The sequence below is a fragment of the Rissa tridactyla genome, chromosome 5, assembly GCF_028500815.1.
Source record: "Rissa tridactyla isolate bRisTri1 chromosome 5, bRisTri1.patW.cur.20221130, whole genome shotgun sequence".
Taxonomy (NCBI): domain Eukaryota; kingdom Metazoa; phylum Chordata; class Aves; order Charadriiformes; family Laridae; genus Rissa; species Rissa tridactyla.
In genome coordinates this window covers 49,064,800-49,081,449 of record NC_071470.1, presented here as the reverse complement: position 1 = coordinate 49,081,449, position 16,650 = coordinate 49,064,800, and the positions used below count along the sequence as shown (strand labels likewise).

The 16,650-nt window shown below is 42.5% G+C and overlaps 1 protein-coding gene and 1 long non-coding RNA gene across 3 annotated transcripts in view; one reads left to right on the top strand and one right to left on the bottom strand.

Moving 5' to 3' along the window:
• The first annotated feature begins 502 nt into the window (after nucleotides 1–502).
• On the top strand, nucleotides 503–8,193 carry LOC128910599 (uncharacterized). Its single transcript, XR_008466784.1, has 3 exons — nucleotides 503–621; nucleotides 1,364–1,526; nucleotides 8,060–8,193. It is a non-coding gene; the product is annotated as an uncharacterized LOC128910599 (long non-coding RNA).
• The window catches only part of GATB (glutamyl-tRNA amidotransferase subunit B), a 42,720-nt gene continuing 27,386 nt past the window's right edge, over nucleotides 1,317–16,650 (bottom strand). For both annotated transcript variants that reach the window (XM_054204026.1, XM_054204027.1), the window contains 4 exons: nucleotides 10,220–10,353; nucleotides 9,633–9,711; nucleotides 4,004–4,138; nucleotides 1,317–1,453 (listed from right to left, as the gene is read on the bottom strand). In XM_054204026.1, the coding sequence (XP_054060001.1) occupies nucleotides 1,325–1,453; nucleotides 4,004–4,138; nucleotides 9,633–9,711; nucleotides 10,220–10,353 (477 nt within the window). In that variant the 3' untranslated portion in view covers nucleotides 1,317–1,324. The remainder of the gene's footprint in view (nucleotides 1,454–4,003; nucleotides 4,139–9,632; nucleotides 9,712–10,219; nucleotides 10,354–16,650) is intronic.

Genomic DNA, 16,650 nt, shown 5'->3' with positions numbered 1-16,650 from the left:
CAGCCTCCAGAAGGGATTTAAGAATTTCAAACCCCTGGTACTAAGTGGGATTTCTTTCCCTAGTAAATGTAAATTTGATGGGTTGCTTCTAGTTGTGTTTTCTGTTAATAGTTTGATCAGCTAAAGTGGGTTGGGACTGGGAGGTTAAGTCTAGGACTCTGGATTTCAGTGGGTACTTAAAGGTAGGCGCTGAAAAATGGAAGATATAAAAAAACCAACCAGCATAAAACTCTCCCTTGGATTAAATAGTCCAGCAGACCCTGGAACCTTGCTCGGTTTTGGTAAGCCAAAATTGCATGTTCTGTTCTTCCATGAAATGGTGCAGTGCCAGGTGAGAGCAGAAAGCCACATGCCAGAGAAGGGTGCAGCCCTGGGCTTGGGCCTTTGTAACACAGGGTCACGTTCTCAGCAGCAGAGGAAAAAAAAAAAAAACCAAATCGGGGCAAATGGGACCTTTATTGAGCTACTGCACTACATGTTCCTCTGTGGGTTGTGCAGGGCCGGCAGAAGCACGCTACCGCGGCAGTCTGCTACGCTGGACCTCGTGGGCCAAACTGGGATGTGAACCTGGGAAGCGCTCGGGCAGCCATCCGTTAGGCGCTCGTCGGAAGTGAAAGAGCTGTGAGTAGGCAAAGCAGATGTTTGGGCACCTAACAAGGAGAAGGCGAGCAAACAATCTGACGCTAATTCTTAGCTGTAGGCACACCTGTTTGTGGCACTAGCCTTGGGCACTGACTTAAGCAGCTCGGGACTTCATCTTTTCCCCATCCCTCAGAAACCAGGGAGAATGATAGCAGCGGATGGTTTTTTCCCTTCTGCTAGGCATGGAGGCACACATTGTCTTCTTAATTACTGTTCGGTGTTTTAATCATTGTTACTAGTGTGCTCCCATTAATTGACAATGAGTTGTTAGTGTGCACCATCAAATTTTGCATTCAAGAGCTGTGAACTTCTCTTCTCCCAACAAGGCCGCTAGAAAAGCTGAGTTTGCACTCGCTTTATTACAAACGTAACCCACAGAGCTCCAGCGCTCTGCATACTCACAGACACCCCCAGGACCTCGCTTCCCGTGGCGGTGTGGAAATCACATTTCTGAATGCCACGACAAAGGGAGGGAGATGCAAATGACTGTTCCGTCTCCTGCTAGTCTTTTGCTCATCTGCCTTTGGCTGCTGCGTCCAGGGAAGGCTAGGAAGAAATGCCGCTTGGAGTACAACCAACAATCCTGATGATGCAGGAGGAGGCACCGAAGTTCATTTGCAGTGAACTAGACAGAACGAAGCACGTGATTTCTGTAGACACTTGGGTGGTTGTTCTCTTGCGGCTACTCTGACAGCTTCTTCTCTAATAATTGCTTCACCAGAACAGGATTGGATCGTCCTCGTGTTTCTCTTTGTACCAGGCCAATCAACTTATTTAGAACTTTGAGATTTCCTGCCTTTATCGCCATAACCTTTAAAGAAAAACAAAACAACAGACACCACTGTTACATGAAAACTGGATGTCCTCACTCGTTCACAGCCAAGGTATGAATATTTTTGTTCTTTGGACTATTGTCATAGAATGCTGTATTTTGGGCTGTTATTTATAAAAACTGCTTTCAGCTTTGCAATAAGCTCCTGCTCTGCTCCCATGAGACAACAGCAAGTCCCTACAGCAGCAGGGCCTTACAACTAATAGAAAGATCTGCTTTTATTGGAAGTCAGAAACACTTTTGGATTTTAACAGCGTCTGCAACTTGAACAGCGCCTTCCTGGAGAAGTGCCAGAAGTGAGATGAACTTCTTTTTGCTAATAGAATCCACCTTTTTACTCAATATACTGTTCAGTTATAACAAGTAATTTGCATCGAGTCACAATCTTATTTGATAATATCTGTGAGATCCTTCAAGCACAGACGTAGCTGCTTTTGTAACAGCATGTTATTTCCTTTAAGCAAGGAACCCTTTGCAACATAGCAATTAATAAGCTGATCAGAAATACGGCCTCCTATCAGACAGCTAGTGTTTGATGCACAATCACCTACAGAATAGCGAGGGCCGTATTTAAAAGTGAAGACACTGAAAAAAGCACTGGAAATTTCACTTCCATGCATTTCTGAAGGAGATGTTACCTCTGAAAGACAAGCTTCTGGCCTTCATATTGTTTGTGTGGCAGGGAAGACATTCTCTACATTGTCAGAGCTACTGGGCAAAACACGATAGCTTCAATTAAACAGGATGTCATATTTACAGCCATTAAGGGAAGGATTGCGAACATATGAACCACCCACTGTGCCAACAGCAAGCACAAATGCAAATATTGCCACTCATTACGGTATCCGAATTATTGACACACTAAAATATTCTCTGTAATGTCACAATACGGAAAGGACTCACGACTCCTGATCTGCTAGAAATGACCTGTGCGGGGCAGAGCACAGAACAATCCAGACACTGCATTTTTCATAAAGTGCTCAGTGTTGGCTTGAGCAACTGTTTGTAAGTTAGTTCGTTTTAAAGAAAGTTACTATCAAAAAGCAAGGCACACTTTTTTCTTTTTCCCGTCAAGTACTCGGCTAACTCTTTTGTACGGGAAGCTCTCTCGCAGCACTTTAAAGCAATGAACTGCAGGCCTTCAAGGCAGCTTTTGCCTTAGCAGAAGATCACCTGGAAAAAGCAGGGAAGTGAAGCCATTCTACTGCATCTGGCTTGACTAAAACAGTGGAAAACAGAGAGGAATTACATTCTCAGAAAAAGCATTATTATGGAAATGGGAGTGTAGTTACGGACCTTCAGCTTCTGCACTTCCCAATCAGTTCTAATGTTCTTTCTATCCACACTTGTGCTTCCGTGCCAGTCTGAAAATACAGCGGCACTTTTATCAGGCTCTGCAAATGAGTCAGTCTGATGGAGGTCACGCCGACCTACTGCAAGCTCATTTTCTTTATCAAAAGCTCTTGCGGAGCTGTTAGCATCCCCCAATGAGATCTGGGGTGGGTGGTATTGTTCTCAAAAGATGTTAATGTTTTTTTCCAAATGGCAAATGTATCTAGACAATGTTTATATTAGAAGTACGCTATTCACTTCTGCTTTTACATTTTTGCTCCACAGAACATATAAGCACTTGTTTTCACTTTGCTTTTTATAAAGCAGATTTTAGACTCGGTTGAGATCCCTTCCCACTCCTCCCCTTTATGATCAACAAGGGTTTTTTTTTCCCCTTTTCCTGGCTCAGACCTTGTTAGACCCACAAGCCAGGCAGACCGCTGCATGTTCTTCCAAGGCGATGGGGAAGAGCCCAAACCCCACCTCTCCTACCACAGCATTTGCACTGCTGCCACAGCCCAGCAGCAGAACAGCCGAGCTGACAGCAACTCTGCAGCCACCGAGGCCACTGCCACGGCGGTCCGTCTCCTCCCCACCCCACAGCCAGCGTCAGGCAGGAGAGCCAGCTCAACTTGGCTCTTTGGCAGTGGAGGGAGACAGGAACATGGCGAAGAGACAGATCCAAGTAAAATTTTTGTCTTGCCAGCCCTGATACAGTCTCTTAATTCCATAACTAATATATGCCTTGCTGGCAGATAACTTCAATCTCCAGCTTCTGAACAGTTTAACAGCGTTGCGCTGATATCACAACAGATGACATAAAAATCAGAGTTATGTGGCCGGGTGGCCAGATCAGGTTAATGGCAGTATAGCTGAAGAGGGAAAGAGCCCCACAGTTTTCCTTTCCTGCATTAAATTTTTATGGTCTCTCACAATGACTTAGCATATTAGCCAGACTGGTAATTTCTTCTGCTGATCATTTTGTGTATGCTTCAATTTCCAAAATAACATTTAGTAAAATAAGAAAGGAGAAGAAAAGCCTGATAATATCTGAGCAGCAGCTTTAATGCTCCTATACTGGCTCTAGAGCTCAAATGACAATCAAAAGGAAAAAGAAAGAAAAAAGGCCATTTTAAGCCCCTTTTTAGTGCCACAGACTGCCATAGTGCACAATCTTCCCAGCGCCATCATAATCACCTCATTTTCTTGTCCATCAATCACCGCCTGGCAGATCTGTTCAAGCTCTTTTTGATCCTGTATCAGTTCAAGTTTCTTTTCTTTAACAATTTCAAGAGGAGTCTTCTCTTCTCCCTTCCACAATTCCGCAAGCACCTGAAAATCACAATGAGTAGCGAAGGTCAGTGTCTTGACTTATCACTGTTGTTTACATGCAGTATTTCAGTTTACTACCCAAGAAGCCAGATTTTAGTTAAAGCAAGAGCAGATTATCTAAATGTGAACAAACTCAAGATTTAAACCTATGCCTCGCTGAAAGAGCTCTTGTAGCCTCCCTCTTCTTCTGCATCCTCAAATAAAACAAAGCGTTTTCACTCTGCATGAGTGCAGGTTAATGGTTCACAACGGGTCCTCTGCAGCCTACCGCAGTACCGGGGCCTGCCTGCTACTACCAGGGATGGAACCTGTGCGAAGAAGTTTGTCTCTCGCAGCCCCCGTGTACCTCGCTGGGAGCGGGGGGCACCGCAGCAAAGACTGTCACTGCCTGCAAGGCTGCCCCTCGGGCAGTACTCGCACTCATCTCACATTATTCACAAGAACTGCCTGAGAGCAGTAAGAAAATGCATTTCCATGAGCAATGTCTCTGCCCGGGAACTGACGATTAGCTGACTACTGTACCAAGTCCAATCCCAGGTAACTCATCCCATTACCAGTCCTCATCAGCCAGCTGTAATGAGGATACGTATGACAAAGCAGAAGAAAAATAGTGCCGAGCAGAATGAAGGCAGCAGCACCAGCCCACCTATGCATCACCTCCAAGTACTGGAATGCTGGGTGAACCCAGGCCTCCGGAATAATCACTTGTTAATGCTAGTGTGTTTTCCTACGCTGTAGCAGGGCTATCGCCCTGGAATAAACTTGAGAGAAGAGAACATTTATAAAAAACCAATCTCCTTGGGCGGTCATTTTCTGTATTCCCTTTGCTCTTATTTCAGAGCTGTGGGAGGAGAGAAAGGAAACCATTATTAAAACAGCTGCTTGTGCTCCATCCTGAGCTGAAGATGTGATTGTATGTTTGGGCCATTGCTGTGTACCAATATGGAAATGGATGTCACGCCAGAATTTCAGCATTAAATACTCACTGCAGGATGAAGCAGCAGCTGGGACAAGGAGACGAGAAGGGGCATTCAAACTGCATGTTAAATAATCAGCAGGGGAGCAAGACAACTTGGGAAAAACGAAGCACATGGGATGGTATCTTAACTACTCCAGCAATTTTCTTCAGCATGAAGAATTTTCTGCTACAAAAGACCTTCAGTTAAACAATTCTGTGGCCACAACAGGTATTTAAGAACCATGCATTGATACAATTCCTGCAAGAGGAGATTTGTTTGCCAGCGGTATCCCAAAGCTTTTTATGGGATCTTATCCCTCCGCTGGAGACCTCGAGAGAAGGTAATGACACACAGCTATACTGTAGCAGCTACAGCTTGTTTTTTCCCCTGTAAGAGGGTTAAAGTCAGATCACAATATTAAAGTTACTGATAAGCAGCCAGAGTTACAACCGCTCTTATAGGTAAAGCTTTCAGATGTTTACGGCTAAATAAATCAGTGCATTATACAATGTCTTCTACAAGATCTTCCTTCTAGTACAGCACTTAAAAATCATCATGCCAGTGCTACCTGGAATACCCCTAGAAAGAAATACAGCCAGCAGAAATTCAACCTGTCTGCAGCCACTCGCCTTCTTTTTGTTGCACTCCATTGTTACCTGTCCCACAACCCCCTCCCGCTCTTTCCTTGAGGGATCAGGCAGGAAGCTTTCTGTCCTCAAGGCCACCCAAGGCACCGGCAGGGTACATCACGCCTCAGAAGCAGCCCTGTCCTCTATGCACAGCACAGCCCAGCCCACAGCAAAACACCCTGGAGAATCTGAAGCGCTGCTCAAATCAGGGGCTGGACAATGAATAAGCCATATCACTCTCCTGGGAAAAGGCAGATGTGATTTTTAGGACTGGCATGTATTCAAGCAGGATGCCACGAGCTGCAGGAGGGGAAAATCTGCAACAAACAAAAAATCTAAGCAGCCTACCACGGCAGAGTTACCCAGGAGCAACTCGTACATCAGGCTGACTTAGACCAGGGGCAGGACAGCTTGACAGTCAGAGATCCAGCTCTGATTCCCTGCGCCAAACATCTCCTGGCACTGAGAAAAGCTTGCCCATTAGAAACCTTGAAGGCATCAGATTTTCCCGGTGACATCTGCATGGTGTGTACTTTTCAATTTGGTAACAAGCACCTCCGCTTAGCTAGTAGAGCAACAATGTTATCAAGGCCATTGCTTGTTTACAGGTACCTAGAAAAGCAGAAAGAGATGTGGCCAAGACCTGTCAAAGATGCACTTTTAAAAATGTGTTTCTCCACTTGGCAAGGAGTATGAATCTAAAGAAAGCAGTTTAAAAAATGATTTCAACTCATTTACACAAACTGCCTGCACCAGAACAGGAGGATCAAATGATGAAGTCTCCAGAGCCAAAACGAGAATCTCAGGCCTCATTTCCATTACTGAAATCTCAGTAGTTTCTACTATTGATTCTTGCCCGAGCGTGATTAGATTTTAATGATGTTCTGCTGTCTCTACCTACACAGGCATAGCAGCAAAGCATTGGTCAAGATGAATTAATCAGGACTTACGCGTCTGGCTGCCACGGGCATCATATCAAACATTTTGCAACTGGCGAATGTGCCAGCTGACTGCTGTGCCTGAGAACGCTCCAACTGGAAACCCTATCTGCAGTGATTTGCTGCCAAGTGTGGGGGGAAGCAGCAGGCAGCACCACTCGAGTCCATCCTGTGGGCATCTCTCCTTCCCAGTGATGGAAAGCCTCGATGTCTGGCAGTTGTCCCTCAGCCTCCGACAAAAGTGAGGGGCAGGCTGGGTCCAGTCCTCCAGATGGTACAGCCATAATTGTCAAAGCAGATGGTTCTGTTTAGGTTTGTGTACTGTACTCATTTCCCTGCTATCTACTTTAGAGTAGGGGTGCCAAGTGGGTCTGTTGAAGTTACTCCTATGTGAGTGACCTGTGCAACTGCAGAAGCAAACAAGACCTGGGGTCTGCTCTCCTCCATACCCTGCAATAAATCCCCAATGAATGTGCAACAAGGGTGTCCATGAGGAATTGCTCCAGCGTGGCTCTCAGCAGGGGCAAGTTTCTGCTTCTCCAGCCTAGGAGCCAGCCTTCTCCCACAGTGCCGTAAGTCAAAGGCAGGCCCCTTACGCCAGAGACATACTCACTGCCAGCCCCACAAACAATCGGGCAGACTGGTTTCAGCCTTGGGTGAACGGCACCAGCACCTCCCACTGTGATCTTCAAAACGGTGCCTCTGGGGTGGGACACAGGGTGTGCCTGTGCAGGTCCCCGATCCAGGACACACCCACCCCACAGCCCTGCATGCCGGCAGAGCTGGAAGCTGCTCCCCTTTGCACAGACACACCAGTCTGAAACTGCTTCGGAGACCTCTAGAGTAGGATGCTATATTTGATGGCAAGTTGGGCGTGAGCTCTGCAATTACCTAAGTGGTAATTATGGAAGCGCACAGTGCCCTTTCTTCGGCATATGCATCCTACCATACAATGTTCTCTGTCTATAATCAGTGCTTACAGCTTTTATCTGTCTGTGTTTTAATGCCTTATACAGCAGAGACCGAACACAAAACCTCTTAAAAAATTTAAACTGTTAAGAGCTTCCTGCAGCGAGCACGTATGTGTGTGCATGTCTGTGCGCTCACCCCATCGAACCCTTCCATCCTTTCTTGTTGGATCTGTCTCTACCACTGCAGTTCATTCTCCCCCACCCCAAGTGCTGCAATTCATCTGCTGTTGTGTATATATAGCCCTTTCTGCCCTCGGGCCATCCAGTATCTCTGCCTACTGCTGAGAATTGTTATAAACATTTGTTATTCTTCCGACATCCAGGCAACCGAAATACTTTTCTAAATGTGGCAAGGTTTCTGCAGTTTGATAGCATCACTCAGTGATGGCAAACAGTACTGTTATTTCTCTGTGTCCAATTTCAGAACACCGAGGACAACATGCACATTACAAGGAGTTGGTAATTAAACAAGAAAAGCATCTCTGAAATTCTTGACATTTCATAAGCTGTCAGAAGTCCTGGCACACAAATACATCACAAGGCAAGAAACTCCCATAGAAGAGTGGCAGTACCCTGTCTCTACCTCCACAAGGAAGCTGAGAGTCAAGATTGGAGTTCTGAAGCTTCCCTTTCAAACGCAGACACCAAACTGATGGGTGTGCCATAACCCCGCAGGCACAGAACTGCTCTGCATTCCAATGCTTTTCCTATTAATACTTTATCTCCTTTTTGAAGCTTTTACTCTTCCAATCCAAAATTTCCAAATGCAGATGCCTGAAGTCAGGCACTTAAAATCCTTATTTATGATGCCTGTCATATGCAGCTGGCTATTCACAGAAGCAGACCACCAACGAGACCAAATTAATTAAGATCCAGAAGCATCTCCAAAAAAGAAAACAACAAACCAGGAAGTTTAAATGTCTCCAAGTAGGGTAAAGAGACACATTTGCAACAGTTACACTTGGTTTATAATCGTGCAAAAAAAAAAAAAAAAGTGAATTGACTTCAGTATATGCTAGAAGGATGGAAACCTGCCCTGTGTATTTCAGAGTATTAAAAGCTTGAAAGCAGACAAGGCAAGTTAAATATCTTCATTGCAAGTTAAATATCTTCACAAACAGTTTCACCGATGAACACCTGAGAAGAAGAAGCCATCTAATGCATTTATCTAGAGGACAATAATTAATCTGAAAAGACAACGCATTCCACATAAGTGAGCTGGCAGCAGTTTAAGGTGAATGACAGATTATTCCCTATCACAAAAAACTCCAAATTTTGTCTATAGACACAGCAGTCACCAGATCCATCATAAGCATCTCACAATTTTAGACAGAAATCATCAAGAGATGATTTTTCAGCCTGTCCCAAGCAAGATGATACTTAAAAAGAGGGAGAAACTAGCTTTACCAGCAGTACTTGCTTCAGAGGTCCTTGATAGCACTTGCTCCAAGAAGCAAGGATAAAAGAAAGGCCAGACCTCTCCACTTTTAACTCAGGGGTACGCCAAAGCAGACTCTTTTGTGACTACACTCAGGTGAATAACATCCTTTTTCACAAGCTAATGCTTGGGAACATAGACCTTACTGTCCCGTAGTACCTAGTAACAGATACTCTCAGCTTAACTGCAAGTCATGGATTAGCTCCCACTGACCTTTCACTCAGGTCTGACTCGAACTGTGAAATTGAGATCGTGTCCCATCTGTTCAGAAGCAGGATTGATTTAACTGACTTCAGTTCACATTGCTTAAATCTACTACTTGGATTGTGCCTCCTCCTAACACTGAATATGCAGATATATCTGTAAAATTAGCTACACATGAGGTATTTTCATCTATTGTATGTATATAGTAGACACAAAATTTATCCTTGATCAACACTCTACATAATTTCCTTTTAAAGCAACTGATGTACCAGTAGACACTGATTATAAAATTGCTACACAAATGGAGTAAGCAGCCACAGATTCAAAGTATAGTAAAATCAAGAAAGGTACTTACCTGCTTTGCTGCTGTAGAAGAAATTTCTTTTTTTTCTAGAAGGTTCAGAAGGTCAGCCATCATAAGAGAACTGATTGGGCTAGGGAAAAAGGGGGCATAAGTTACCTCAGAATAAGGTGAGTAATACATCTAGGCTATTGTTGCTTGCCTAAAGATCACACAGTTAGCATCACAGAATTTTCTAGGTTGGAAGGGACCTTTAAGATCATCGAGTCCAAGCACCAACCTAACACTGACAAGAACCATCACTAAACCATCACTTCAGCAGGACAAGCTAGTATTTTCCCTTACGATAAACTATATTCAAATTTGGTATTGATCGCCTGATTATGCCTTACCATCCTCATATTCCAAAGAAGGAAGGCTCTGATTACTACTCTTAACTACATGGTCATCTTCTCTGCAAGGTATTTGGTGAAGTTCATTCAGCATGACAACGTCAAGGCCTACGTATTACTGCCTAGCCTAACAAACTTCACAGAAAATAACTAAAGCAGAAGCAAGGAACAGAATGACACGATACTATTCATGGTACGTGAGAAAAGGATCACTTTTATTTCACCACTGTAGTAATCAAGAAGCCTGACCTTTCCTTTACTGTAAGGGAATGTTCTTTCAAATAACTGAGCAGGACATTGAGAATCCAGCCGATCACTTTCTTCGGTTTCATCTGTGTCTGTTTTACCACATTTTCAAAGAACTCTGTTAATCCATCTTCATTCTGTTTGAGAGAAGTTAAATGCACAAAAAAAGATACCAGAGTGCAAACGATTAATTATACAATTACATTTGGAGTATAAATACTTAATCCTAAAGTAAACTTGGTTTTGCGAATTCATTCGAAAGTCACAAGACTTTGAAGTGATTTTATTAACATAACAGCAAACAAACTACGTTACATCCAGAATAGGTACATACAGCTTATCTGCCAGCCTGTCTGTTCCAATGGAACTTCCAATAAAAGAGCAATCTTAACTCTTAACTCCTCCCTAAAATTAGCATCTGGGGAGAACCTTTCTCATCTCCTCATGTATTTTAAGTACGCATAATGCTAGAAAATATAATGCTGTGATCTAACAGGCTGTTCCGCTACCTTTTACCAAGAAGAGATTTTTCCCAAAACCATCTACAGTCATTTCACTCGATCTTGCAATCACTTCCATTTATTTTGGATTGAAGGAGTAAGTTTAGCTTGCATTCACCCTCCAATGATATGGAAAGATCATACTGTAAGAAGCAGTTTTATTTTTCTAGTTTTTTCAGAGAAGCTTTGTAAGCTTTTGCACAGCACCCTAAATGCTCAGAAGGTATGACAGTAGGGGATTCAATTTATAGCTAAGTGAAATCTGAGATTGTTTTTAGAAGAACAGATACTGCACAGTCTGTTGAATGCTGTGCTGTGTGTCATCAAGGCATTGATGGATCTTTAACTGTAGCACAGAACTCATTAGGTCTACTGAAGGCTGAAGAGATATTAAGTGGCAGCTCCTACCTTTTCAAGGAGGAATCCAAATCCAGCATGCCACTGGACTTCTGCAGTGTGTAGCATAAACCCACAGGAGAACACGCCAGCTTTCAGAAGTTGAGAGGTAACAGTTTGGAGCCAGCCAAGGAGCTATTCTAAGTATACTGTCATCACAGCAAAAACATTTCCCAAGCACACGCTGACTGCAGCCAGATCTCTGAACGGTTCTGAGCAAAAAGAGTGCAGCTACACACTAAACCAAAGGCTAACTTTTCCACTCAAACACATCCCATCAAAACAGTCTCACTTGCCCTTGTTTTCAAAGGCAATTTATCACCATAGCAACACAGAATTTTAGACTTTGCCCCTCAAAACTTTCACAACACAAACTTCCAACAACTGTAGATACCACATTTTTCACCAGTAATGATGTATGGCTTTTGAGAAGACTGCAGACTACTGCTCTCTGTTCTGTGAAACAGAACAAAATGCACTTAGACTAATGGTTGCTGTAAAACTGGTGTGACAAAAATCAGACCCGTCCCCTTTACCTGGAGCAAAGAAACCAAGTTCTCAGCGTAGGAAAGCCACAAAGGTCCGTTTGTGAACCAGAGTAAACCTTGTAACTCCCCCTAGTTATCCATCTGACACATACAGATATAATTCCCTTCTTTTCTAGTAGTATTACAAATTTAACTAGCAGTTACTTTGGAATCAAATTATGTAAAATCTAAGGCTAAGTAGACTAGAGGAACACATTTGGCTTAAAAAAACGAGCAGTAAAGGAACGACATGATTACGAAAGCACAGCAAACTAGATTTACAACTGCATGTGTGTTAAGAGGAATTACTAAAATGATCCATTACTAAATACTGTACTCTTTCTAATTCACCTCAGGATTCAACAGCACAAACAAACACTGATTATTTAAACAGCGGGTTCCCTTCCACAAAAACACCTGTCCAATTTAGGTAGGAAAAAAAGTGAGCACGTATAAATGCTGCTTTCTTTACACATGCTGCAGAAGGTTTTACAAACACTCCAGGCAGAGTAGGTCTAGCTACAACGTTACGCACACAAAAAAACCCCACGTCTGCGGATGGCATGTGTCTGAATGCAGGCTACACCACTCAGATGCAGTATGTCCAACGCTTTCATCACGTAAAGGCTAGAGAGCGGACACATTCAGATTTCTGGATACCAACAGCCTGGCTGGAGCTACAGACAGCTCTGACCCTGCTGCCAGACCTTTGAAAATCAAGGACAAACATACCCAGCCTTCACATTTTAATCAGATGATTTCCAGGCAGCAAGAGCAGAAAAGCCCAGGAATACTCAGACAGACTTACATTTGCCATCAGGTACCAAACCCCATACTCAATACTTGTGCAAATAAAACCAGACATATTCCCCCAACTTCCTTTGCATTTCATTTTAGGTTTTTTCAAGTGACTACCATTTTCTGTAGCCAAAGAGTAGGAAAACCCATCAATAGCTAGACTGAAACAAGTAAGGTAGAATGTCAAAACACCAGAATGACTGACAAAAATGAAACATTTTCCTGATTTTCTTGCCATATTAGAAAAATTCAAGGAAAACTTGATTAGCTTTAGCTTCTAGACACTGTACTACCTGAACATGACTTTAGTTTGTTCTGTATTTTGGTCAACTTCCTTCATGTCAAATTCATTCCAACTACACACACCCCCACACCCCTGTCCCTTGTGATAGAGCTGAGCTCAAAACCACTGCATGCTCTAACATACTGGTTTACAGGAATGCTAAATGACTGTTCTCTCTCAATTCTGAATAACGTATTTTAATCTTTATAGAAGTAAAACCAGAAATCTGGAATTGCAGCACCATGTTTGTGATCCAGGCCCACTTGGTGCTCCCATTACACACCAAATATGCTGTAACTTACTCATTAGACTGTCACCGGCATGAAATCTGACACATCAATATTTCAACCAGATGCAAACTTCTTTCTTTCTTAAACATGGTTTAAAATGATCATTTAATCGTACTGAGATATCAAAAAAACTAGTAGTGATTTCAGATGCTTTTTAAATGAGTTTTAAACAATACATTATTTTACAAAATACCATGAGTACAATCTTTAGGAACATTGGGTCTGCAATGCAAACTTTTAATGTTTCCCAAAGAACTGAAGAAGAAAACCACATCAATGTTCTCAAATAAAATATCTTTTTCTGCTTTCTTATTCCCATTTTCACTATCTCAGTTCCCACGATAACCAACTGTGAGGTAACAATTGCTGCAAAAATGCGCAAGATTGTCAGGGATAAAAAAACCCAGAAAAATCTAGCTTATTAAAGCAAACAAGCAGAGCAGTCAAAGTTCAAACTTTTTCCCACAGCTTCTTATAAAATGATTTAAGTTCTAAAAATAAGCATCAATTCACCTGCACACCAACATGTATGAGAACAACACGTCATAAACAAAATGGTCAAAACCAACTTCTACAGCATCCCACTTTTGATCGTTTGAAGGATTCACCAATGCAATTGTTTCACCAAAGCAATAAGCCAAAGCCCAAGTGGAACGGCCACTTTTACCCGAGTAAGCAGATAAACAGTAAATGCACAGGAAGGCTTGGAATTGGGAAGAGAAAGGAAGTGATCAGACCGATTTTTTCCAACACCATACTGTGCCAACTGATCTATTTTTTGGTTGGATCTCCCCAGACTTCAGCATGCTTTTTGAAAACAAAACATCACATTAGTGTCTATACCAATACATCTTATTTTTTTGACTCAACAGGAAGCAAGATAAGAATATTACAATACCATAACTGGCAAAGTTGTTAGACACCCCTCTTGACTGTGGTATTTGCCACCCTACCAGTTAACACAGCAAAGTAGAAATTGCATGCAGAAATTGAGTATCCAAATACCATGGAGTCTACGTGGCTCAAAGAATTGTATCTTTACGAGTAAGAATGGTTCTGCAGGCAGAAAATCAGAAACTTGTTTTATTTTTGCAATTTATACAAAACTGTCAAAAATGTATCAGTTTACACTTAAGAAATTTCAGATATAAAGATATTAATAGGTAATGCTCTCCTTCCATTTCAGTACATCTTGTAATTAAGCAAAGCAGGAGTCTCAGATTCTCAATACTACAGTACGTACAGGCAGCTGCCGTATATGAGAATGACACTCAGGAAGCAAACTCAGGAACTAACCTGCATGCTGAAGTATGGTATTGTTTTATTATAACTTTGGTGCATAATGTTTTCTCTAACAAGTTTGCGCAGAAAAGAGATTTTGCATTTTAGAGTCATCCCTCTACTACTGTCGTTTATTTAATGAGCACTCCTGGGCGCTCTAACCTGAAAGAATGCTCATTAGATTTGTGCATCTGGCCCTATCAGCAATCTTCTGCAACTCCTGATGTAAGCTTAACACAGCAACGGACATACCGTTTTCAGATGAATTAAGGTTAACTAGTCTCCCAGTGAACAGGCAAGCAACTTTTATGGAGAGTATACACGCTGACATTCTAATGCACAATAAAAGACAACCCACAATGAAGAATGTATTCACTTCATGCATTCAAATGGATGCATTATCTTATTACAAGCTGAATCCCAAATTTCAGCTTGGAGCTCATTAATTATCTTATACGTTACAAAACGTAAAAAAAGTTAAAGGGAAAAAGCAAAGGCAATAGTGAATTTCAGCAAATGGCTGGAAAGAAAGGGCAGCTGATGAGATAAATATATAGGGCTAGTTGATAGAGATGACAGAACCACTCAGCAGAAGCCATCAATACCAGCAAAACTGAAACGGTCAAGAAGTGGGTTGATGCCAAGTGGAAGGAGTGGGTGTACTGGGTCTGGCTGGGATGGAGTTTATTTTCTTAAGAGGGTGCTGTGTTCTGGATTTGTGCCTAAAGCAGTGCTGACAACATGCCGGTGTTTTGGCTACTGCTGAGCAGCACTTTCTCTTTTTCCCCACTCTGCCCCCCACAGCGAGTAGGCCAAGGGTGGGCACAAAGTTGGGCAGCAACACAACCTGGACAACTACCCCAAATTGACCAAGGGGATATTCCATGCCTATATATAACACCCTGCTCACAAGGAAAAGTGAGGGCAGGGGATTCTGGGGGAGGTAGCCTTTGTCATTGGTTGGAATCTGGTTGGGCATCAGTCTGCTCGTGGTGAGTGACTGCATTTGCATCACTTTTGGGTTTTTCTCTTCCTCTTTCCTTCACTTAAATAAGTGTCTGTATCTCAAACAACTCTTACAATTCTCTTCCCTGTCTGGAAGACACACACACGCTGGTGTGGGGAATAAGCAAGCAGCTGTGGTGCTTAGCAGCTGGCCGTGGTCAACCCACCACAGATGGGGAGAAGAAGGAAAAAAAGGTCAGAAAAAAGGGTTCAGGACCTATCTACCTTTCTGAGCTCTGTTTATTTTAATATGTGAGAAATACATTGATGTGAAAAAAATGCATGGATGGATAGGAATACTGACGGCAAAATCACATTTTGCAGCTTATACAATGAAATAGAAAGGTAAGAACTACTGATGCCTCTCGATGCTATCACTGCAGCCTCATGACTTTGATGAGATTTATGACTCGCCTTCCCACTGAACAGTAAAAGATCTGCAACTCACTAAAATGGCACAGCACCACAAAAGCAGTTTTCCTAACAGCTTTCCTCAAAAGAAAGAACCATTTTTTTCCTGTAGAACCAGCTTCTTGTACAAGTGTATTAAATTACAGGCACACAAAGGAGGAATATTAGGTAGTTAAGTTAGGGGCACTGTGCTCCTTTTATAGTTGAAGGAAAGGAACTCCTCCAGAGGACAATTTAAAGTACTTATGGTTCCGCTCTGAATCTTAATCTGAATAAGTCCTTCCCCTTCAGTCTCCATTAGTCACAGAGGTAACCAAAGCAGGACACCATCCTAGCTTAACTGGCTATGTGAAATGTCTAACCCCCACACAGTTATCATTGGCAAACAGAGATGATGCAGTTTGTATTTAAGAAGATTATTGTCCTTTAGAATAATTTTGGAAGTTATGAGATTTTTCTGTCACTTCCTTATTTATATCCATATTTGCCAGATCCATTTCTTTCTCATCCCCTCTTCTGAACCTATCCCTGGTAAATTGCATTGTGAGGTTGAAGTTGATGTTGTCCATCCATTTTGTGTATTTACCTAAAAATAAGTAATTTTTTTTCCAAAATAACGTGTAAACCAGATTAACACACACATGAAGCTGAAAGATTTAAACTTTGGGTTTTGCTTCTGCAATCAGGAACACACCTCTATTAATTTGTTACATACTGACAATGTGCCCAGCCTTGTACCAGACCCACAGACAAGAGGAGGCACTTGCAGACAAGGATTTGTCAGCAGGAAGTTGTACATCCGTTGCAGTTAGTCACGGGTGCATCCATGAGTAGACAGACAAGATCAATATTAAATAATAGTTATTTGACTGCACCTTGCACGAGAAACACTTCTAGGTGCACTGTGTATGGTTTCTTTTCCCCACCATTCTATGTATATGGC